We start from the raw sequence: 26,081 nt of genomic DNA, 5'->3' as shown, positions 1-26,081 counted from the left end.
TCCCATTTTCTTCTCATTTTATAAACTTTGTGGATCTAGAATTTCTATTAGTACATTGATGTTTTCTATGATTAATAGTGTTATTTGAGTTGTTTTCTATTGATAATTGTTAGTGGGTACTTATAGTTTCCAATTAATTTGCAATTTGAATATGTCCTTTATTAATGCATACAATGTTTTGATGAAATGTTTCCTTTGATTATGGAGTAGTTTTCTTTACTCTTGGCCTAGGCTAAGGGAATTGGATAAACTTGAGTCATTGGGTCTAATTGATTTGGTGATTTGAGAGCCCTAGTGGTCAAATTGATACCCATTGACACCAATCTACTACTAAGTCAATTAGTAGTTGGATTGGGACTTATGAGTTGAGATTGATCAAGCCATTTAACGTACTTCAAGCTTGGAAGTAGACATTATATGTACTTCAAGTATAGAGGTAGACTTAATGAGCTTGGTTCCTCATAATTGTCAAGGTATGGTTATTAGACAAGGATGGTGATCCCAATTCCTATGCCTAGCCAAGAGTGCCTTTTATTATTCATATTTGAAACCTAAAAATCCCAATTGTTTAGTTCTTGTTGTAGCTAGTTTAGTTGTTTACTTAGTCTTAGAATAGAAGTAGCTTATATGTTCTCTTGCTAGATTGAAATTGCTCATACCTTGCCTTAGTTACTTGATTTAGTTTCTTACACTTTAAGATTTCTTGCATGTTAAGTTTAGTAGTTTAAATTCTCGTTTATGACTCCCAACCCCGGAATTCTAATCAATATTGATGCACATGTTTGCCCATTCTCTTAAGGACGACCCGAGACCAATACTCTCGGTTACTTTATATTGGGGTTGACTTTGTGAAACCAAATTCTAAAATTTGATTAGTAGGATTACATGTTGGTCTAGGACTATACTATGACAATGACATTGCTTTTCTATTGATGAAATTCTAGATCAACGATAATCTTGTCCATCAATGGCTATGCTAGAGATGATACTAGAAATAATTTTCTGTTTATTTATTTTTGTTGGATGTTGATTTTTGAGACTTGGTTCTGTTGTCGCTCCACTTTATTGTGTTGATCTCATTTGTTCAAAAAAATATATTTTAATTACTGAAATAAATAATTATAAAAATTATTACCGAAATTTGTCTCTTAGTCTTATCTCGTTTACAGTGTAAATGAGATAAGCTTACACGTATCTATATATAGGCATCTCCTAGTCTTAAGCTTATCTCATTTACACGTAAACAAGATAAGGCTAAAGAACAAATTTCGATAATAATTTTTATAATTATTTATTTCAGTAATTAAAACATTTATCTACTTAATATATTAAAATTGGGTTTTCTCCCAACTAATGAAGGTGAGATGTTGATTCCTCGTGACTCTGTTTTCCCTCTAAAATGAATGCACTATTCTCTATAGTAAATTATTTTATAAAAAATATGTTTATTATAATTATATTATAATTAATATTTAATACATTATTAAATTACTTATCACTTATCAATTGAAAATATTTTTAATCATTTTAATAATAATAATAATAATAATAATAATAATAATAATAATAACTTGAAAAACCCGTATATAAACTATTTCAATTAACCGTATATTATTATTAAAATTCTATAGGTTCCTAAATATAAGTCTTGAAAAATATGATATGGCACGGGCTATTAGTGTAGAGTTGTTTAGATTTGTTTAGGAAGTTATGACAGAATTTATATTTCTAAATTTTAAGACATATATTTCCATTTCAATCTGTGTATATCAAATTCTTATTCACTGTCTGGAATTTCTCTGATTATGATAGAAGATAATGATTCTAATCATGATATGGCAAAATTATATAATTTTAACAAAATTAATATATGATGTGTAATTAATTTGTATAATAAAAAATTATCTTAATAATAAGTAATTTACATATTTATTTTTTTTTTACTAAAGTCTATATATAGTGTTTTTCTGTGGTACATAAATCTAAATTTGAGAGTCATTTTATATTCATTATTTTTCTTTTACTACTTCATAGAATAATAAGAATGTATTTTTCATTTTTCATCAAAATTGATCCTTTTAAGGTACAATTTATAATTTTTATAGTATTTTTTATATACTCATTCTATTATATTATTCTTTTGATAATTTATTAATTGTTGTTACTCTAAGTTATTCTTATCGTCTAATGTTCCAGTTCGATTGTCTTTTGCCACAATCGTTTACAATGCATCACATCCATGAAATACCTCATCGAGTTGTCTTCACTGATTCGGGTTCCAACTACATGGATGTAAGCATCCAAAGAAGGAACAATAAACTCTACTTTACCGAAAGATGGTTGGATCTGCTCATGTATTATGACCAACCTAATGGAATGTAGTTAAAGTTAGTTTTCTCGGGAGGAGCTCAATTTTTTATTGAGGAATTGTTTCCACGGAGCTTTGTAGGCCAAGTTCAAGTTCTATCCCATCCATGCTTTTTATGTCTGCCCGAAAATCTTCGAAGTGGAGCACATAATGAGATTGAATTCTCTTAGTTTAAGTTCAGTTTTGGTAAATTCGTGACAAACTCCGAGATGCAATTTCAACGATTGGTAATATATTTAAATTTTCTTATTTTAAGCTTTTCGTTATTCGAATAATTTTATAACATATTGTAATTTTTTTTCAGAAATTATCGGCTTTCTTTTACATGCATGCAATGCTATTGAGGGGAATAAGGGTTAGTTTGGTTTCTCGGTGTGACAATTCAATACCTTGCCGCATTGCATGGATAGCGGATGATGAAGCTTATTTAACAAGAGGATGGTCTGAATTTGCATGAATTCTAAATGTTCAAACTTACGATGTTGTTTCAGTTGGTTGTCGTTACGAGAATGACTCTATTCTATACGTGTCTAAGGACTATAATAGATTCAATATTATTTAAGTAATTTAGTTTTAGTATTAGTATTTGATTAAATTAGTATTAGAGAATTTTAAATTGTTGCCTCAATTTATATATTACGACTATTTTTCCTGGAGATGCTATTTTTAAATGTTTTAATATAAATTTTTTTGTATCCGATATATTTAAGTTTATTTTTTTCTTTGGATATATGTATCACCTTTATTTCTTTATTTGTATTTTCATTATATTCGAAGAAAATCTCGACCTAAACATAGGAAATTGTTTACCTAAACACAATTTCTTTGACGATAAAAACAGATTTTATATAGAAAAAAAAAATGAAATATACATCTTTTGATGATATACACAAAGTGTAACAGAAATATAGTAAGTAGATATTATTTTATAAAAATATCTTTAATTGCATTATAATTAGCTTATGAATAGTGTATGATTATATTATTTTAGGAAAATATTTTTATTATAATTATATCAAATCAATATTCAATATATTATTAAACTAATTATCAATTAATTATATTTTTCTTCATTTTAATAATAATAATAATAATAGCCTATCATTTTATTAAAACACTCATCTAACTGAATTAATCTAAATATTTAATGAAAATAAAGGATGAATTTTTGGCTTGAATGATAATACAACTGTATATTCTTGAAGATTTTAAGGCTGTGAGTAAATAAGTGATATAATAGAGAAATGCTTCTGAATATATATTCTTCCTATATTAATATACGCATGCATGTCACCTCAGTATTTACTTTTTAAATCGCTCAATTTTCATTAAGCGTAATAGAAACCATAAAAACCAATAAATAATTACTTGAGTTTTTCGTTATTCCTATATATAGGCTTTATTTTTTCGAAAAAGCTCTACATCCATGTAAAAATTACATGGATGGTATCCAAGTACTTTCCACTCCACGTGTTTTTTCCCACCCACACACTTGTTTGTTTTACACACGCCTCATATAACGTATATAACGTAATCCTTCTTTTGCGTGATCCAAGTACCTTCTTCTTCTTCTTCTCTGTTCGTGTTCTTCTTCTTGTTCTTCTTCTTCTTCTTCTTCTTCTTCTTTTTCTTCTTCTTCTTCTTCTTCTTCTTCTTCTTCTTCCTGTTCTCCTTCTTCTTCTTCAACCTAATTAAATTTGTTGTTCTCCTCTATTCACGTTTTTCTTCTCTGCATTATGGATCTGGATTGACTTCAACGTAATTAGCTTCGTCATTCATCTTCTTCTTCGATCTGCACTTCTGAATTGAAACAATGAATGAATCAACTTCAAATCAATTGAACGAGTACGATTTGGATAATTCTTCTAAAACGTATCAATTTGATGAGGTTTGAATTATTGAATTTTGAATCTAATTGAATGGAATGAAATTGCTAATTTTATTTGAAGTGAATTGAATGGACTGAGGTGATCTATATCTGAATTGAATTGATAATATGTAACTGTGAGTAACTGTGAATGTGAATAACTGTGAGTAACTTTTCGGTTTGGTAAGTACTAAAGAGTTGATTCACCATGTGCATGTGTTCGGTTTGGTATGCAGAAAGGAGTAAAAAAAATTATACGAATATATTATATTTTGTTCCTTAAGTACTATATAATTCTTTCAAAGTAATTAATATTTTGGTTCACCATAATTAAGATTTTGGTTCACCGTGCAGACCAGCTGTGTTGTGGATGAAAAATTTGTCCCAAAGGTGAGAATGATTTTCAAGACACTAAAAGAAGCTGGAAAGTTCTACAAATATTATTCTAAACTTGCCGGTTTTTCTTCAAAAATAAGGAACACGACTCGAGACGGAGACAAAATTAAAAATCAACTAATTGTATGCACCAGAGAGGGGAGGTGGAAATCCAAGATATCTCCAACTTTGAAGACAAACCCTTCAGCTGGGTTAAATTGTCCGGCCAGAATTTACGTACACATAATGAAGGATGTTGGTCTTTGGACAATTTTCAAAGTTGTTTTGAATCACTCACATCTTTGTTGTCCAGACCAGGTTGAGATGCTCAAACAACACAGGGAGCTTAGCATGTTTGTGCGTCGCACCATCAAAACCCATGAGGAAGCTGGAATCAGACCGAGCAAAACTTACCAATCATTTGTGGCAACAGCTGACAGCCACCGTGAACTAGGTTTTATTGAAAAGGATGTGATGAATTACATCACAAGGGAAGTACGGAATATTTCTAAAGAAGACGATGCCAAAGAATTTGGGAAGTACCTAGTAAGAATGAAAGAGAAGAACCAAAATTTCTTCTTTCAGCTCAACCTTGAAGGCGATCACTACATTAAACATGCATTCTGGGCTGATGTAAGAAGCAGGGCTGCATTTGATTATTTTGGAAACGTGGTTTCATTTGACAACACCTATAACACAAATAGGTATTCGGTTCATTCATATATATTTTTGATGTTCAATGCGTGTATATATTTTGGTTCACCACTGTCTGCTTGTTTTTTATGCAGGTACAATTTGGTTTTAGGTTCTTTTGTGGGCATGAATCACCACGGCCAGTCGACACTTCTTGGATGCGCGCTGATGAAAAATGAGGACATCCAATCATTCAAATGGCTATTTGAGTGTTGGCTACGTTGCATGAGAGGGAAAGCACCAAAAGGTATTCTTACCGATCAATGCGCATCGATTCAAAGAGCAATTGAGCTGTGGATGCCAACAACAATTCACCGCTGGTGCATCTGGCATATTATGAAGAAGATCCCAAGCAAATTAAATGGATACAAGGGACACAATGAAATTGAACAAGACATGAGCCATGTTGTTTGGAACTCGAACACAAAAGAAGCATTTGACAGAAACTGGATCGATTTATTCTGAAAGTACGGCCTCGAAGGCAACAAGTGGCTTTCAGGTAATTGAGATTTCAATTTGAATTATTTTCATGTTCATATCTTTTTTCCCAAAGCATGCACTGTTTTCGGTTCACCACACCTTATGGGTTCGGTTTGGTTTGCAGAGCTGTACGAGGATCGACATTTATGGATTCCAGTTTACTTGGATCACCACTTTTGGGCCAGAATGAGAAACACACAAAAGAGTGAGAGCATGCATTCATTTTTCAACAAGTTCATCACATGGAATTGCTCCTTGAGATAATTCGTGAAGCAATACGATAATTGCCTAGCAAGCAGAGAGCAAGTAGAGAGAGAATTCGATGCTGCAGATTTTCACACAAGTGATACCGTGCGCAACAAAATCATCAATAGAGGCACAGTTTCAGCATGTATATACCCATGATAAGTTCAGGGAAGTTCAAGCTCAATTCAGAGGTAAAGTGAACTGTATCACAAGATCAATGCATTCCACCCTAGGTTTCACAACATATGAAGTCATAGAGCAGGTTTCCAACTCCACATTCAAAACGTTTGTTGTCACCTACGACGCAGTATCACGAGATGTAAAGTGTCATTGCTTGCTATTTGAGTCTAGGGGCATATTGTGCCGCCATTCCCTAAGCGTCCTAAGCTTTGAGCAAGTGGATAACATGGCACCGAAATACATATTAGAACATTGGAGCAAGAACATAAAGAGGAGGCATACATACATCAAGAGCAGCCAAGATGAACCTCTACTAGAGCCAAGAAGTAAAAGATTTGACAAATTGGTGTTTCGGTCGCACAATATATGTGAATTTGCATCTGAGTCTGAAGAGTTGACCAAAATTTTGCACCGAGCATTTGACAAGGTCATGGCGGAGATGGAAGAATATCAAGAGAGAAGCAAAGGAAAAAGTTTGTTAACCCACGAAAAAGTGACACTAAATAATGTGAATGACCTTCAAAGCCCACCACGTGTCAAAACAAGAGGTCGGCCCAAGAATAGACTTGGATCAGACCTGGAAAAAAAGATCTCAAATGCCATGAAGAAAAAGAAAAAGACAGCTCCAAGCGAGGTAAAATTGACTTGCTTTTGATTAGTTAAAAATTCAATTGTTCATTTTTCTAATATACAATTAATTATGTCTTTTGTAGTTGAACCTTTTAGACTCCGGATCATCGATTCAGTCAAGCTTCACTCTTTACAATGCACCAGATATGAATTATCTAAGAGAGGATTGTACAAGTTTTAGTTTTTATTAATGTACATTTTTGTTCACCCATGGGCAAATTTTAGTTCACCATGGTTATAGCAGGGTTAATTTCTAAATGTTGTTAGTCTTTAATAAATAGTCACTTTTTTTGTGAAATTCTATATTGATATATGCAGTTTTTCAATTCGTCTAGTGTATTAATTTCAGTTCACTGTGTTCAGGTTTTAGGGTTGAGGGTTTAGGGTTTAGGGTTTAGGGTTAGGGGTTTAGGGTTTATGGGTTCAGGGTTCAGGGTTTAAGGTTTTAGGGGTTAGGGTTTTAGGGTTTTAGTGTTTAAGGGTTCAGGGTTCAAGGTTTAGGGTTTAGGGTGTTAGGGGTTAGGGTTTATGGCTTTGGGTTTAGGGTTTTATGGTTTAGGGTTCAGGGTTTATGGTTTAGGATTTAGTGTTTAGGATTTAGGGTTCAGGGTTCAGGATTCAGGGTTTAGGGTTTAGGGTTCAGGGGTTCAAGGTTTATGGGTTCAGGGTTCAGTGTTTAGGGTTTATGGTTCAAGGTTCAGGGTTCAGGGTTCAGGGTTTAGCTCTTCGAATTTCTGTACAGTGTGTTTGCAACTTTCGGTTCTCCCAGTGTATTAATTTCGGTTCACTATGTTCTTTTGGCACTCGTAATGTATTGGTAAATACACTGATTACAATCACCGAGAACTTGGAATAAAACAGCAGCCAAACAGTTCCAATAGATATATAAATTAACATCTCAGATGAGTGATAAATCCCAAATTTGTGGTTTATCTTGTGCTTAATTTAGGGGATTTTATCACCTTTTCTCACATTTATTCAATGAAATAGCATGATTTTGTAATTCTCCCTTAACTTGTGCTTAAGTATAAAAACATTCTTTTTAGGCCCTTAAATTGGTGATATTAATTCACCTTAATTCCATTCGATGCCTTGATGTGTTTGTTGAGTGATTTCAGGTTCATAAGGCAAGTATTGGATGGAAGAAGTGAAGAGAAAAGCATGCAAAATGGAGAATTCATGAAGAAATGAGCATTTGGAGAATTAAGGGCCATGCGCACGCGTCATCCACGCGTACGCGTGAGTTGAAGATTTGCAAGCCACGCGCACGTGTCACCCACGTGTACGCGTGAGGAGGAACTTTTGCCAGCGACACGCGCACGTCACCGACGCGCACGCGTGATGCTCGGCACGTGACTCACTTAAAGTGAATTCGTTGGGGGTGATTTCTGAGCTTCCCAGGCCAAAATCCAACTCGTTTCTGAGGGTATTTCATGCAAAATTGAAGATTGAGCAAAGGGGGAGCAATTAGTGGTAGCTTAGCATCATGTAGTTTAGTTTCTAGAGAGAGAAGCTCCCTCTTCTCTCTAGAATTAGGGTTCTTAGGGTACTTTGCATCTTAGATCTAAGGTTTAATTCTTGTTTTACCTTCAATTTCTTGTTTCTACATTTCAATTCTCTTAGTTTGTAGTGTTAATTTCCCTTTTCATGCCTCTTTTAGTTTAGTGATGAACTCTTGTTGGATTTGGTTGTCTTTAATGCAATTGATGTTTGATGTTCTTTTATTGTTGATTTGAGTAGTTATTGTTAATTCCTAGCAATTGGTAGTTGTTAGAATTTATATTTCCTTGCAATTTATTGTGCTTTCTTTTTATGCCTTCCAAGTGTTTGACAAAATGCTTGGTTGGGTGTTAGAGTAGCTCTTTGAGCATTCTTGGCTTGGAAAGAGGAATTAGGCAATCTTGAGTCATTGATATCCAATTTAGATTGGCGATCTAGAGTTGTTAGTTAATATTGTTTCTATTGACTCTAATCTCTTGCTAATTCAATTAGTGAGTTGATTAGGATTCTTAGATTGAGATTAACTAGACTTATTTGACTTTCTCTCATGGAAGATAACTTTACACCTTCTTCTATGTTGGGGATGACGAAATAAGATAAATTCTTGTTAATTATTGTTATGATTAGTGACTAGGATAGAAAGTCTATATTCTCAATCCTCGCCATGAATGTCTCTCTTTATTAATTGCTTTCTTTGATTGTTTTCTTTACTTTTTCTTGTCATTTATTTTCTTGCCATTCTATAAATCAAATCCCTCGTATTCCTTCCTAGCCAATAATCATTCACTTTATTGCTTGTGAGATGACCCGGGGTTTAAATACTTCATTGCTTGTGAATGATTATTGGCTAGGAAGGAATACGAGGGGTTTGATTTATAGAAGGGGCAAGAAAATAAATGACAAGAAAAGTAAAGAAAACAATCAAATAAAGCAATTAATAAAGAGAGACATTCATGGCTAGGATTGAGAATATAGATTTTCTATCCTAGTCACTAATCATAACAATAAGTAACAAGAATTTATCTTATTTCGTCATCCCCAACATGGAAGAAGGTGTAAAGTTATCTTCCATGAGAGAAAGTCAAATAAGACTAGTTAATCTCAATCCAAGAATCCTAATCAACTCACTAATTGAATTAGCAAGAGATTAGAGTCAATGGAAATAATATTAACTAACAACTCTGCACAACTAACCAGCAAGTGCACTGGGTCGTCCAAGTAATACCTTACGTGAGTAAGGGTCGATCCCACGGAGATTGCCGGCTTGAAGCAAGCTATGGTTATCTTGTAAATCTTAGTCAGGATATAAATGATAAAAATGGTTTTGTTTATGAAAGGTAAATAACATGAAATAAATGGTACTTGTAATTCAGTAATGAGAAACAGGCTGAGGTTCCAGAGATGCTCTATCATCTGAATCTCTGCTTTCCTACTGTCTTCTTCTCCAAATATGCATGGCTTCTTCTCCAAGATATACTCTCGTACTTAATTCGGTTAAGTTAGAATGAAGGGGTGACCCGTGACAATCACCCAATCTTCGTTACTCACTTAGCCAAGATCCGCGTGCCTGACAACCACAAAGCGGTCTACATGATGTTCAACGTAGTCATTGGACGACAGCTGGAGTATATTCTCTTGGATATCTAATACACGGACCGAGTCCGTGAGATTAGTATCTTCGTGGTATAGGCTAGAATCATTGGCAGCATTCCTGGGATCCGGAAAGTCTAAACCTTGTCTGTGGTATTCCGAGTAGGATCTGGGAAGGAATGACTGTGACGAGCTTCAAACCTGCGAATGTTGGGCACAGTGACAGTGTGCAAAAGGATCAATGGATTCTATTATGACGCTAGCGGGAACCGACAGATGATTAGCCATGCGGTAGCTGTGCCTGGTATTTTTCATCCGAGACGAGAAATCCGACAGTTGATTAGCCGTGCAGAAACCGTAGAGGACCATTTTCACTGAGAGGATCCTACAGCTTGCCATGGAAGGAAGCACGCATGATTAGAAGAAGACAATAGGAAAGCAGAGGTTCAGAAGCAACAAAGCATCTCCAGACGCTTATCTGAAATTCCCACCAATGAATTACATAAGTAACTTTATTTTATTTTATGTTTTATTTATATTTTAATTATCAAAACCTCATAACCGTTTGAATCCGCCTGACTGAGATTTACAAGATGACCATAGCTTGCTTCAAGCCGACAATCTCCATGGGATCGACCCTTACTCACGTAAGGTTTATTACTTGGACGACCCAGTGCACTTGCTGGTTAGTTGTGCGGAGTTGTGAAAAGTGTGAATCACGATTTTGCCACACCAAGTTTTTGGTGCCGTTGCCGGGGATTGTTCGAGTTTGGACAACTGGCGGTTCATCTTGTTGCTTAGATTAGGTAATTTTATTTTATGTTTAAGCTTTTTATTTTTATTTTAAAAAAAAATACAAAAAAAATTTAATGTTTTTGAAAAATTCAAAAAAATATATATATGTTCTTCAGTGTTTTTAAGAACGAATTCTAGAGTTTCATAAGATATGTTGAATCCTGGCTGGCTGCTAAGCCATGTCTAATCTTTTGGACCGAGGTTTCCACTTATCTTTGTAAGAGCCTTTTGGTTCCCATCAATTTGGCTGTTATATGTAATGCTCTGCTAAAGCTTGGCTGGCCATTTTTCCATGTCTAATTCTTTTGGACCGAAGCTTTATACTAGCATTGCACGAATCCTGGAATTCTTATTAAAAATTTTGAATTTATTTATTTTCTTTTTCCAAATAATTTTCGAAAAAAATACAAAAAAATTAATAAAACGATAAAAACCAAAAATTTTATGTTTCTTGTTTAAGTCTAGTGTCAAATTTTAAGTTTGGTGTCAATTGCATGTTTTATTTCTTTTTTAATTTTCGAATATATATGCATTGTGTTCTTCATTGATCTTCAAGTTGTTCTTGATGATTCTCTGTGTTTAATCTTGTGACTTGCTTGTTTTGTGTCTTTTCTTGTTTTTCATATGCATTTTCGAATTCATAGTGTCTAAACATTAAAAATTTTTAAGTTTGGTGTCTTGCATGTCTTTTTTTTTTTAATTTTCAAAAATATTTTCTTGATGTTCATCATGATCTTCAAAGTGTTCTTGGTGTTCATCTTGACATTCAAAGTGTTCTTGCATGCATTATTTGTTTTGATATTAAATTTTTATGTTTTGTTTCATTTTTGCTGTTTAATGAAAAAAAAAAGAGAAAAACAACAAAATGATATCTTTTTTTTCTCTTTCTTTCTTTCTTCATTAATTTAAAAAAATTAAAAATAATATCTTTCCCTTATTTTACTCATAAATTTCGAAATTTTGGTTGATTTAGTCAAAAGTTTTAAATTTTAGTTGTTTCTTGTTAATCAAGTCAAAATTTCAATTTTAAAATCCTATCTTTTCAAAATCTTTTTCAAAATCAAATCTTTTTTCATTTTTATTTCATGTTTTTCAAAAATTTTAAAAATTGATTTTTAAAATCTTTTTCTTATTTTTGTTTCATATTTTTGAATTTATTACTAACATTTAATATTTTGATTCAAAAATTTCAAGTTGTTACTTGCCTATTAAGAAAGGTTCAATCTTTAAATTCTAGAATCATATCTTTTAGTTTCTTGTTAGTCAAGTAATCAACTTTAATTTCAAAAATCAAATCTTTTTAATTTCCTTTTCAAATCTTTTTCAAAATAAGTTTCAATCATATCTTTCAATCATATCTTTTTCAAACTTAATTTCAAAATCTTTTTCTAACTTCTTATCTTTTCAAAATTGATTTTCAAATCTTTTTCAATTAACTACTTGACTTTTTGTTTGATTTTAAAAGTTTACTATTTCTTATCTTTTTCAAAACCACCTAACTACTTTTCTCTCTCTCTAATTTTTGAAAATCACCAACCCTCTTTTCAAAATTCTTTTTAATTAACTAATTTTTTAAATTCTAATTTAATTTTATCCCTCTTTTAAAATTCGAATTCTAATTCATAATTAAAATAAAAACAAAAATATTTTCCTTTCTTTTAAATTAAAAATTCGAATAACTCTCTCTCTTATCTCTTTCTATTTATTTTATTTATTTACTAACACTTCTCCTCTACTTATAATTCGAACCATCTCCCTCTCTCTATGTTCGAATTCTTCTTCTTCTCCCTTTTTCATTTTATTCTTCTATTCTTCTACTCACATAAAGGAATCTCTATACTGTGACATAGAGGATTCCTCTTCTTTTCTGTTCTCTTCTTTTTCATATGAGCAGGAACAAGGATAAGAACATTCTTGTTGAAGCTGATCCTGAACCTGAAAGGACTCTGAAGAGGAAGTTAAGAGAAGCTAAAACCCAACACTCTGGAGAGGACCTAACAGAAATTTTTGAAAAAGAAGAATACATGGCAGCCGAAAATAACAACAATGGTGGAGATGCAAAGAAGATGCTTGGTGACTTTACTGCACCCACTTCTGACTTCTATGGAAGAAGCATCTCAATTCCTGCAATTGGAGCAAACAACTTTGAGCTTAAGCCTCAATCAGTTTCTCTAATGCAGCAGAATTGCAAGTTTCATGGACTTCCATTGGAAGATCCTCATCAGTTTTTAGCTGAATTCTTGCAAATCTGTGACACTGTCAAGACCAATGGGGTTAATCCTGAGGTCTACAGACTTATGCTTTTCCCTTTTGCTGTAAGAGACTGAGCTAGGATATGGTTGGACTCACAACCTAAAGAAAGCCTGAACTCTTAGGAAAAGTTGGTCAATGCTTTCTTGGCCAGATTCTTTCCACCTCAAAAGTTGAGCAAGCTTAGAGTGGAAGTCCAAACTTTCAGATAGAAGGAAGGTGAATTCCTCTATGAAGCTTGGGAAAGATACAAGCAATTGATCAGAAGGTGTCCTTCTGACATGCTTTCAGAATGGAGCATCTTATGTATATTCTATGATGGCCTGTCTGAATTGTCCAAGATGTCATTGGATCACTCTGCTGGTGGATCTCTTCATCTGAAGAAGATGCCTGCAGAAGCCTAGGAACTTATTGACATGGTTGCAAATAACCAATTCATGTACACTTTTGAAAGAAATCCTTTGAATAATGGGATGACTCAGAAGAAAGGAGTTCTTGAGATTGATACTCTGAATGCCATATTGGCTCAGAATAAAATATTGACTCAGCAAATCAATATGATTTCTCAGAATCTGACTGGAATGCTAGCTGCATCCGGCAGTACTAAAGAAGCTTCCTCTGAAGAAAAAGCCTATGACCCTGAGAATCCTCCAATGGAACAGGTGAATTACATGGGAGAATCCTATGGAAACACCTATAATCCTTCATGGAGGAATCATCCTAATTTCTCATGGAAGGATAAGCAGAAGCCTAATCAAGGCTTCAATAATAATGGTGGGAGGAAAAGGTTTGGCAATAGCAAGCCTTTTCCATCATCTTCTGAGCAACAGACAGAGAATTCTAAGCAAAGCCTCTCTGACTTAGCAACCTTAGTCTCTGATCTATCTAAGACCACTCTCGGTTTCATGACTGAAACAAGGTCCTCCATCAGAAATTTGGAGGCACAAGTGGGTCAGCTGAGTAAAAGAGTGGCTGAAACTCCTCCTAGTACTCTCCCAAGCAATACAAAAGAGAATCCAAAAAGAGAGTGCAAGGCCATCAATATACCCAACATGGCCGAACTTGCAGAGGAGGGAAAGGCAGTGAATTCCAGTGAGGAAGACCTTAATGGACGTTCACTGGCCACTAAGGAGTTTCCTATTGAGGAACCAAAGGAATCTGAGGCTCATACAGAGACCATAGAAATTCCACTGAACTTACTGTTGCCATTCATGAGCTCTGATAAGTATTCCTCCTCTGAAGAGGATGAAGATATTGTTGAAGAGAAAGTTGCTCAGTATCTAGGAGCAATCATGAAGCTGAATGCCAAGTTATTTGGTAATGAGACTTGGGAGGATGAACCTCCATTGCTCATCAATGAACTGAATACCTTGGTTCAACAGAAATTAGCTCAGAAGAAAATGGATCCTGGAAAATTCTTAATACATTGTACCATAGGCACCATGACCTTTAAGAAGGCTCTGTGTGACCTTGGTTCAAGTATAAACCTCATGCCACTCTCTGTAATGGAGAAACTAGGGATCTTTGAGGTACAAGCTGCAAGAATCTCATTAGAGATGGCAGACAATTCAAAGAAACAGGCTTATGGACTTGTAAAGGATGTCTTAGTGAAGGTTGAGGGCTTTTACATCCCTGTTGATTTCATAATCCTAGACACTGGGAAGGGTGAAGATGAATCCATTATCCTTGGAAGACCCTTTCTAACCACAGCAAGAGCTGTGATTGATGTGGACAGAGGAGAGTTAATCCTTCAATTGAATGAGGACTACCTTGTGTTTAAGGCTCAAGGATCTTCTTCTGTAACCATGGAGAGGAAGCATGAAAGGCTTCTCTCAATACAGAGTCAAGCAGAGCCCCCACACTCAACTTCTAAGTTTGGTGTTGGGAGGCCATCATTAAGTTCTGAGTCTCTCTAAGAGCTCACTGTCAAGCTATTGACATTAAAGAAGTGCTTGTTGGGAGGCAACACAATGTTATTTAATTATATTTATTTATATTCCATTGTCATTTTATGTTTTCTTTAGGTTGATGATCATGTGAAGTCATAAAAACAACAGCAGAATTAAAGCAAAATGAAAAACTGCATCAAAAACAGCACAACCTGGAGGACAGGCTTACTAGCATTTAAACGCCAGTAAGGATAGCAGAATGGGCATTTAACGCCCAGCCTGGCAGCATTCTGTGCGTTAAACACCAGAATGGGTAGCACTCTGGGCGTTTAACGCCAGAAAGGGGCAGCAGACTGGCATTTAATGCCAGGAAGGGTAGCAGAGCTGGCGTTTAATGCCAGAATTGGCACACAGAGGGTGTTTGAATGCCAGAATGGTGTAGGGAGCAGAATTCCTTGACACGTCAGGATCTGTGGACCCTACAGGATCCTCACCTACCCACCTCTTCTTCTCTCCTATTCACACCTTTCCAAAACACTCTTTCTCAAATATCCTTGACCAATCCCATCATTAACTCTTCCCCAAATACTCTTCACCACTCACATCCATCCATCATAAACCCCACCTACCTCACCATTCAAATTTCAAACCATTTCGCTCCCAAACCCACCCCTTCATGACCGAATTCCCTCTCTCTCCTACCCTATAAATACACCTCCTCACTACCTTCAATTTCACACATCAAACACACTACTACCCTCCATCTCCTCCATTTCTTCTCCTTCTACTCCTTTCTTTCTTCTTTTGCTCGAGGACGAGCAAACCTTCTAAGTTTGGTGTGGAAAAAGTTCTGCTTTTCTATTTTTTCATAACCATTAATGGCATCTAAGGCTGGAGAAACCTCTAAGAAGAGGAAAGGAAAGGTAGTTGCTTCCAACTCTGAGTCATGAGAGATGAAGAGATTCATCTCAAAAGCCCATCACTAGAAAGAGGATGGAGCAAACAAGAGAGCCCACTCATGGACCTCAACAAGAGCACTCCATTATCCTCCATGAAATCAGAGAGAACCAAAAGGCCATGAGAGAGGAACAACAAAGACAAGGAAGAGACATAGAGGAGCTCAAGCACTCCATAGGATCTTCAAGAGGAAGAACTAGCCGCCGTCACTAAGGTGGACCCGTTCTTTAATTTTCTTGTTCTTATTTTTCTATTTTTCGGTTTCTATGCTTTATGTTTTGTCTATGTTTGTGTCTTTATTACAAGATCATTAGTGTCTAGTGTTTATGTCTTAGAGCTATGAATGTCCTATGAATCCTTCACCTTTTTTAAATGAAAAATGTTTTTAATTGCAAAAGAACAAGAAGTACATGAATTTCGAATTTTATCTTGAAATTAGTTTAATTATTTTGATGTGGTGGCAATACTTTTTGTTTTCTGAATGAATGCTTGAACAGTGCATATTTTTGAATTTGTTGTTTATGAATGTTAAAATTGTTGGCTCTTGTAGAATAATGAAAAAGGAGAAATGTTATTGGTAATCTGAAAAATCATAAAATTGATTCTTGAAGCAAGAAAAAGCAGTGAAAAACAAAGCTTGCAAAAAAAGAAAAAAAATTGGCAAAAAAAAATAAAGAAAAAAAGAAGGAAAGAGAAAAAGCAAGCAGAAAAAGCCAATAGCCCTTTAAACCAAAAGGCAAGGGTAAAAAGGATCCAAGGCATTGAGCATTAATGGATAGGAGGGCCCAAAGGAATAAAATCCTGGCCTAAGCGGCTAAATCAAGTTGTCCCTAACCATGTGCTTGTGGCGTGAGGGTGTCAAGTGAAAAGCTTGAGACTGAGCGGTTAAAGTCGTGGTCCAAAGCAAAAAGAGTTTGCTTAAGAGCTCTAGGCACCTCTAACTGGGGACTCTAGCAAAGCTGAGTCACAATCTGAAAAGGTTCACCCAGTTATGTGTCTGTGGCATTTATGTATCCGGTGGTAATACTGGAAAACAAAATGCTTAGGGCCACGGCCAAGACTCATAAAGTAGCAGTGTTCAAGAATCAACATACTAAACTAAGAGAATCAATAACACTATCTGAATTCTAAGTTCCAATGGATGCCAATCATTCTGAACTTCAAAGGATAAAGTGAGATGCCAAAACTGTTTAAAAGCAAAAAGGTTACAAGTCCCGCTCATCTAATTGAGGCTAATCTTCATTGATATTTTTGAGATTTATCGTATTTTCTCTTCTTTTTATCCTATTTTGTTTTTAGTTGCTTGGGGACAGGCAATAATTTATGTTTGGTGTTGTGATGAGCGGATAATTTATACCCTTTTTGGCATTATTTTTACATAGTTTTTAGTATGTTTTAGTTACTTTTTATTATATTTTTATTAGTTTTTATGCAAAAATCACATTTCTGGACTTTACTATGAGTTTTTGTTTTTTTTGTGATTTCAAGTATTTTATGGCTAAAATTGAGGGACCTGAAATCACAGAAAAACACACAAACTTATAGTAAAGTCCAGAAATGTGATTTTTGCATAAAAACTAATAAAAATATAATAAAAAGTAACTAAAACATACTAAAAACTATGTAAAAACAATGCCAAAAAGGGTATAAATTATCCGCTCATCAGGTATTAATGACTCAAGATTGCCTAATTCCTCTTTCCAAGCCAAGAATGCTCAAAGAGCTACTCTAACACCCAACCAAGCATTTTGTCAAACACTTGGAAGGCTGGTGCGGTATTTATAACCCACAAACTTACCGGCAAGTGCACCGGGTCATACCAAGTAATACCTTACGTGAGTAAGGGTCGATCCCACGAGGATTGATGGATTAAACAACAATAGTGTTTGATAGGATTAGTTAGACAAACAGAAGTGTTGGAAGTTCAAAAGCATTGAAAAGTGAATTCAAGAATTTCAGAAAACAAGCAGCAAATGGGTTGTGAAATATATATGGAAAAACAGTTAAGGTTCAGAGTTATCTATTTTCTGGATTGACTTTTCTTATTAACTAATTTTAATCATGGAAGATTTAATTCATGGCAAACTATTTGTGACTAGACCCTAATTCCTTAGACCTTTCTAGTCTCCTCTAAAATTTATCAACAGCCAATTCCTTGGTCAATTAATTCCAATTAGAGGGTGATGATCAATTTCCAGTTTATATGCCACAAAAACTCTAATTATCCAAAAATAAAAGGATTATATGTCACGTATCCCGTAAAATCCAGATATTTAAAATTTAGGAGAATATATTTTCAAGCTGTTCAAGTAAAGAGCTTTTCCAAGTTTTACAAGAACTCAAATAGAAAAAGGGTAATGCTTCCGTTCCACCCAAATTCATAAAATAAAGAGCGAAAACAATTCTTAAATTATAAATCCATACATAAATTAAAATAGAAAAAGCAATAAAATTAATCCATAGAAATAGACAGAGCTCCTAACCTTAACAGTGGAGGATTAGTTGCTCATAGTTCAGAGTAGAAAACTAGGATTGTAAATTGGGATGGAATGGGATCCTCCCCAGGACCTCTCCAAAGGAAGGAAAGCTTCCTCCTTTTATAACTAATCCTAATAAATTTAAAAATCTAATATCTAAAACTAAAAATTAAAATAATATCTTCTCCTAATTTAAGATTTGAATTTAAATTTGAATTAATTAACAGATCTTCAGTTGATGGATGGGGACCACTTGTTCTGTCCATTGTGTAGCTTCTAATCTGTGTTTTCTGGGCTGAAAATTGAGTTAAAACAGCCCAGAAATCGCCCCCAGCATTTTTCTGCGTTTTCTGCACGTGGCGCATGTGACGCGCCCGCGTCGTCCATGCATTCGTGTCATTTGTGCAGATTCCAATCCATGCGTTCGCGTCAGGCACGCGATCGCATCATTGCGATCTCCTCCATTCCGCGTGGTCGCGTGAGCCATGCGTCCGCGTTGGTATTCGCTGGTCATCTCCTTGGTTTATTCTCTTTCTCTGCAGAAACTTCATCAAATCCATCCGAATGCTACCTAAAATGAATAAAATTGCATAAAACTCAAAATAGCACCCATAGTGGCTAAAATATAATTAATTCTTAATTAAACTCAACAAGTTAGATGCAAATTCACTAGGAAAAGATAGGAAAGATGCTCACGCATCACAACACCAAACTTAAACTGTTGCTTGTCCTCAAGCAACCAAAACTAATATTTGCTTAGGATGTGAATTTGCATGAGAATGAGAGTTCGATTAAGCCCATGTCTCTTCTTATAGTGGGGTTTACAACTGCAATCCTGAATAGTTTTGGCATCTCACTTTATCCTTTGAAGTTCAGAATGATTGGCATCCATAAGAACTCAGAATTCAGATAGTGTTATTGATTCTCCTAGTTCGGTATGTTGATTCTTGAACACAGCTACTTTATGAGTCTTGGCTGTGACCCTAAGCATTTTGTTTTCCAGTATTACCACCGGATACATAAATGCCACAGACACATAACTGGGTGAACCTTTTCTGATTGTGACTCAGCTTTGCTAGAGTCCCTAGTTAGAGGTGCCCAGAGTTCTTAAGCACACTCTTTTTGCTTTGGATCACGACTTTAACCGCTCAGTCTCAAGCTTTTCACTTGATACCTTCACGCCACAAGCACATGGTTAGGAACAGCTTGATTTAGCCGCTTAGGCCAGGATTTTATTCCTTAGGGCCCTCCTATCCATTAATGCTCAAAGCCTTGGATCCTTTTTACCCTTTGCCTTTTAGTTTAAATGGTTATTAGCTTTTTCTTCTTGCTTTTCTTTTTCTCTTTTTGAATTTTTTTTATATATATATATTTTTTTCGCAAGCTTCGTAGTTTTCACTGCTTTTTCTTGCTTCAAGAATCAATTTTATCATTTTTTTAGATTATCAATAACATTTCTCTTTTTTCATCATTCTTTCAAGAACCAACAATTTTAACATTCATAAACTTCACTATCAAAAATATGCACTATTCATGTCATGCATTCAGAATCACAGAAAATACCATCACATTTAAGTAAATAAGACTATTCTTCAATATAGACCCACTTTTTCATGCAATATATCACTCCTGTATTTTTTATTTGAATTTAAGCTCAGTGAGTAATACATGAGACATCTTTTCAGAATTAAAGCAATAGGGAGAACTAAACTAGTCCTAGGATTCTAACTAATAAAGAATCATGCAACAAACAAAGAAAAATAGCAGAAAAATGGAACATAACATTGACAAAGAGGGGAGGAATAAAAAAATGAAAGGAACTCAACCACCTTAGTTATCCTAGTAGTCGTTTATTCTTCAGGTTGTGCTCCTCGGTAAAGATGATTCGCCTCCCTTTTGGTGCCATAGGAATAAACAGAAAACTTCTAAGCGAAGCGTCAACACCAAACTTAAAGGTTTGCTTGTCCTCAAGCAAAGAAGAACTGAAAATAGAAAGAAACAAATATTATACAGAAATAAGAATAAAAGGATAAAAGAACAAGAGAGATTTAGGATTTGGGAGAGAGAATAAAAAATTAAAAACTGGTAGCAAACTGGTCGAGGTGTGCGGCACAAGCGGCGCGGACGCGTGAGTCACGCGATCGCGCGATTAGTGCGCTGTTGAAGTGACTCGAACGCGTGGGGATGCGATCACGTGGATGGCTGATATTGAAAAAAATGACGCGGACGCGTGGGGTACGCATTCGCGTGACCAAATTTGTGCTTTTAGCACACTTCTTGCTCCAAGTCAGCACAACTCTCTGCCCAAACACTCTTTTACGTCGATTCTGCAGGTCACGCGTTCGTGTGAGTGACGCCGACGCGTGGGGGGGCAGTTTTCCCACATGACATGGGCGTGTCATCAACGCGGTCGCGTGGAACAATTTGTGCCAAAGGCACTATTCCAGCGCCACTCCCTCGCAACTCTCTGTCAATTTTATTTTTTCACACCCACCCACCTGACGGACGCGTACGCGTCAGCGATGCGTGCGCGTCGTGTGCTCTTTTTTTTTTGGAATATAGCTTGAGGTGTTCAGTTCCTGTTATAAAATAGCTGCTTGATCAGAAAATTAGTAAGAACTTAATAAAAATCAACTAAGTAAAAACTACTACTACAAAAAACAACTAAGAATGAAAAAGAACGATCATACCACGGTGGGTTGTCTCCCACCAAGCACTTTTAGTTAAAGTCCTTAAGTTGGACATGTTGTGAGCTTCTTGTCATGGTGGCTTGTGCTTGTACTGATCCAGGAATCTCCACCAATGTTTGTAATTCCAATGGCTACCGGGATCCCAAACTAGGCGCATAAAGCCTTTGAAGCAAGTGACAAGGCCCCAAGAGTGTTGATTGTGGGAATGAATTCCAGGGTCCCAAACCTTGATTTTACACCCGTCTTCTTGTGTATCACCATTGTTTCCACCGGGTGGCAATTGATCTGAATTCTCACAAAGACATCCAAACAACCTTCTAGACCCATTCAATTGAGCTCTACACCAATTCTTGCACTTTACTTCGGAGCATGCAACCATGTTGAACCTTGCTTGATAACTCTTACCACTAACCATCTTCCTCTTACTCTTAATGCCACCAAGAGCTCTAAGTTGACCATTCGTCTCCAGTAGCCCATATTCAAGTGGGAATGTAAAGGTTAAAGATAGAAATTTTACCCACTTGAATGTTGTATTGGATGGTGATAGCTTTGGGAGAGGTCTTGCAAGCTCCACTCCCTTGTGTTCTTCTTTGAATTCTTCCACTTCTTTGCAGACTTTCTCAAATTCAACCTCTTCCTCTTGGTAGCTGTCTTCTAATTCAATCTCTTCTTCATTACTTACCAAGGTCATGGAAGGTTGTGCATCTTCCTCCTTTGTGGGTGTATCTTCCTCCTTTGTTTTTGCATCTTCCTCTTCTTCCATGTGTGAGGATGGAAAGTTCTCTAGTTCACTGGAGTATGAACTCTTTTGATTGATTTCCTCACTTTCTCCTATAGGATTTTGTATTATATTTCTTGGGAAGGAATTTGCTTGCTCCTCTTCCTGTGACTTGATAATCGACTGCACATGCTTCTCTATATTTTTGACACTTGTCTTTATATCCTGTAAGAATTCTTTCATGAGAAGCTCAAGATCTGATGGTATTTGAAATGAATAAGGAGGAGGTGATGGTTCTTGATAAGTGTAAAAAGAGGATGGTTCTTGATATGGATAGGGAGGTGGTGGTTCTTGGTATGGATATGGAGATGGTGGTTCTTGATAGTTGGAACATGGAGCACTGAAGTTTCTTTGGTTTTGACCTTGCCAACCAAAATTTGGATAGTTCTCCCATTCATAATGATATGAATCACTACTCGGGTGTGAGTAGTAACCCATATGATCTCTCTCCATTATTTTTCCTTAGCACAAAACACCAAAAAGGATTAAACGCACCATGTGGTAAATAGGAAAGCAAAGAAGACAGAACAGAATTCTAGAAATTAAAATAAGAAAAATTAAAATAAAACTAACTAGGAAACACCAAACTTAATTTCAGAAATTAAAAAAAAATATTAGTGCTATTGTAAATATATATATATAAAAATATTTTTTTATTTTTTTAGGTTAAAAATAGAAATAAAATAAAATTAATAAAATATTAAAAGATAAAAAAATAATGGGAAGAAACGGAATGAAAATAAAAAGAAAATAAAAATAAAAATAGGAAAATAAAATAAAAAAATGGACGCAGGTTTTGAAAACAAAATTCAAAAGTTAAATGAAGTAGAAAAATTAAAACGGGGGATAGGGGGCGAACGAAAAAAAAGGAAAACAAGGGAAAAAAATTTTTTGAAAAATAATAAAATAATATTTAAATAAAATTAAAATTAAAATGCCTAATCTAAACAATCAAGCAACTAATAGTTGTTAATCACAGTCAATCCCCGGCAACGGCGCCAAAAACTTGGTGCGGTATTTATAACCCACAAACTTAACGGCAAGTGCACCGGGTCGTACCAAGTAATACCTTACGTGAGTAAGGGTCGATCCCACGAGGATTGATGGATTAAACAGCAATAGCGTTTGATAGGATTAGTTAGACAAACAGAAAATAGTGTTGGAAGTTCAAAAGCATTGAAAAGTAAATTCAAGAATTTCAGAAAACAAGCAGCAAATGAGTTGTGAAATATATATGGAAAAACAGTTAAGGCTTCAGAGTTATCTATTTTCTGGATTGACTTTTCTTATTAACTAATTTTAATCATGTAAGATTTAATTCATGGCAAACTATTTGTGACTAGACCCTAATTCCTTAGACCTTTCTAGTCTCCTCTAAAATTTATCAACAGCCAATTCCTTGGTCAATTAATTCCAATTAGAGGGTGATGATCAATTTCCAGTTTATATGCCACAAAAACTCTAATTACCCAAAAATAAAAGGATTATATGTCACGTATCCCGTTAAATCCAGATAATTAAAATTTAGGAGAATATATTTTCAAGCTGTTGTTCAAGTAAGGAGCTTTTCCAAGTTTTATAAGAACTCAAATAGAAAAAGGGTCATTGGTGCATGAAATTACAATCACACTTTTGCAACTCCGCACAACTAACCAGCAAGTGCACTGGGTCGTCCAAGTAATACCTTACGTGAGTAAGGGTCGATCCCACGGAGACTGTCGGCTTGAAGCAAGCAATGGTTATCTTGTAACTCTTAGTCAGGATATCAATAATTCTCAGATTTAATTGTAAAAAGTAAAAGAACATGAAATAAATACTTGTTATGCAGTAATGAAGAACAGGTTGAGGCTTTGGAGATGCTTTGTCTTCTGAACCTCTGCTTTCCTACTATCTTCTTCTTCATGCACGCAAGGCTCCTTCCATGGCAAGCTTTATGTTGGGCATCACCATTGTCAATGGCTACTTCCCGTCCTCTCAGTGAAAATGTTCCAAATGCGCTGTCACTGCACGGCTAATCATCTGTCGGTTCTCGATCATGTCGGAATAGGATCCATTGATCCTTTTGCATCTGTCACTACGCCCAACACTCGCGAGTTTGAAGCTCGTCACAGTCATCGCTTCCCAGATCCTACTCAGAATACCACAGACAAGGTTTAGACGTTCCGGATCTCAGGAATGGCCGCCAATAATTCTAGCTTATACCACGAAGGTTCCAATCTTAGATTAGAAACCCAAGAGATACACATTCAAGCTTGATTGCATGTAGAACGGAGGTGGTTGTCAGGCATGCGTTCATAGGTGAGAATGATGATGATTGTCACGGATCATCACATTCATCAGGTTGAAGTGCGAATGAATATCTTAGAATAGAAGCAAGCGTGATAGAATGAAAAACAGTAGTAATTGCATTAATTCATGAAGAACAGCAGAGCACCTCACCCCCAACAATGGGGTTTAGAGACTCATGCCGTAGAAAATACAATGAGAAAAGTGTAGAATGTCATGAGGTACAAGATGAATCACTGAAAGTAGTATTTATAGTAAACTAGTGACCTAGGGTTACAGAAAATGAGTAAGCTAGGGTGTTTATTGTAAAATTCCACTTCTGGGGCCCACTTGGTGTGTGCTTGGGCTGAGCATTGAAGCTTTCATGTGTAGAGACATTTCCTGGAGTTAAACGCCAGTTTTTATGCCAGTTTGGGCGTTTAACTCCAGCTTTTGTGCCAGTTCTGGAGTTAAACGCCAGAATTCTTGAGCTGACTTGGAACGCCTATTTGGCCCATCAAATCTCAGGCAACGTATAGACTATTATATATTTCTGAAAAGCCCAGGATGTCTACTTTCCAACGCAATTGAGAGCGCGCCAATTGGGCTTCTATAGCTCCAGAAAATTCACTTTGAGTGCAGGGAGGTCAGAATCCAACAGCATCTGCAGTTCTTTTTCAGCCTCTAAATCAGATTTTTGCTCAGGTCCCTCAATTTCAGCCAGAAAATACCTGAAATCACAGAAAAATACACAAACTCATAGTAAAGCCCACAAAAGTTATTTTTATTTAAAAACTAATAAAAATATAATAAAAAATAACTAAAATATACTAAAAACATACTAAAAACAATGCCAAAAAGCGTATGAATTATCCGCTCATCACAACACCAAACTTAAATTGTTGCTTGTCCCCAAGCAACTAAAAATCAAATAGGATAAAAAGAAGAGAATATACAATGAATTCCAAAAACATCTATGAAGATCAGTATTAATTAGATGAGTGGGGCTTTTAGCTTTTTGCCTCTGAACAGTTTTGGCATCTCACTTTATCCTTTGAAGTTCAGAATGATTGGCTTCTATAGAAACTCAGAATCCAGATAGTGTTATTGATTCTCCTAGTTAAGTATGTTGATTATTGAACACAGTTACTTTATGAGCCTTGGCCGTGACCCTAAGCACTTTGTTTTTCAGTATTACCACCGGATACATAAATGCCACAGACACATAACTGGGTGAACCTTTTCAGATTGTGACTCAGCTTTGCTAAAGTCGCCAATTAGAGGTGTCCAGAGCTCTTAAGCACACTCTTTTTTTTTTGCTTTGGACCACGACTTTAACCGCTCAGTCTCAAGTTTTCACTTGACACCTTCACGCCTGATGAGCGGATATTTTATACGCTTTTTGGGGTTAATTTCATATAGTTTTTGTGTGTTTTAGTTAGTTTTTTGTTTATTTTCAGTAGTTTCTAGGCAAAATTCATATTTCTAGACTTTACTATGAGTTTGTGTATTTTTCTGTGATTTCAGGTATTTTCTGGCAGAAATTGAGGGAGCTGAGCAAAAATCTGATTCAGGCTGAAAAAGGACTGCTGATGCTGTTGGATTCTGACCTCCCTGCACTAAAAGTGGATTTTCTGGAGCTACAGAACTCCAAATGGCGCGCTTCCAATTGCGTTGGAAAGTAGACATCCAGGGCTTTCCAGCAATATTAATAGTCCATACTTTGCTCAAGGATAGACGACGTAAACTGGCGTTCAACGCCAGTTCCATGTTGCTGTCCGGCGTCCAGCGCTAGAAACAAGTTACAAGTTGGAGTTCAACGCCAGAAAAGGATCCAAAGCTGGCGTTGAACACCCAAAACAGCCCTATGCACGTGATTAGCTTAAGTCTCAGCCCCAGCACATACCAAGTGGGCCGCAGAAGTGGATTTCTGCACCATCTATCATAGTTTGTTCATTTTCTGTAAACCTAGGTTACTAGTTTAGTATTTAAACAACTTTTAGAGGTTTATTTCGCATCTCATGACATTTTAGATCTGAACTTTGTACCTT

General features: G+C 35.6%; 1 protein-coding gene and 1 non-coding gene across 2 annotated transcripts; one reads left to right on the top strand and one right to left on the bottom strand.

Annotated features, from left to right (window-relative positions):
• The first annotated feature begins 4,856 nt into the window (after positions 1 to 4,856).
• On the top strand, positions 4,857 to 5,768 carry LOC140182314 (protein FAR1-RELATED SEQUENCE 5-like). Its single transcript, XM_072228478.1, has 3 exons — positions 4,857 to 5,105; positions 5,196 to 5,314; positions 5,399 to 5,768. Exons 1-3 carry the CDS (start codon positions 4,857 to 4,859, stop codon positions 5,766 to 5,768), a joined length of 738 nt encoding a protein of 245 aa, XP_072084579.1.
• Positions 5,769 to 13,153: 7,385 nt separating this feature from the next.
• LOC112781608 (small nucleolar RNA R71) lies at positions 13,154 to 13,261 on the bottom strand. Its single transcript, XR_003192375.1, has one exon. It is a non-coding gene; the product is annotated as a small nucleolar RNA R71 (small nucleolar RNA).
• Positions 13,262 to 26,081: the final 12,820 nt, after the last annotated feature.

The sequence above is a fragment of the Arachis hypogaea genome, chromosome 19 (assembly GCF_003086295.3).
Source record: "Arachis hypogaea cultivar Tifrunner chromosome 19, arahy.Tifrunner.gnm2.J5K5, whole genome shotgun sequence".
In the NCBI taxonomy this organism is placed as follows: Eukaryota; Viridiplantae; Streptophyta; class Magnoliopsida; order Fabales; family Fabaceae; genus Arachis; species Arachis hypogaea.
The sequence above is the reverse complement of the archived record's forward strand: the minus strand, read 5'-3'. Positions and strand labels throughout refer to the sequence as shown.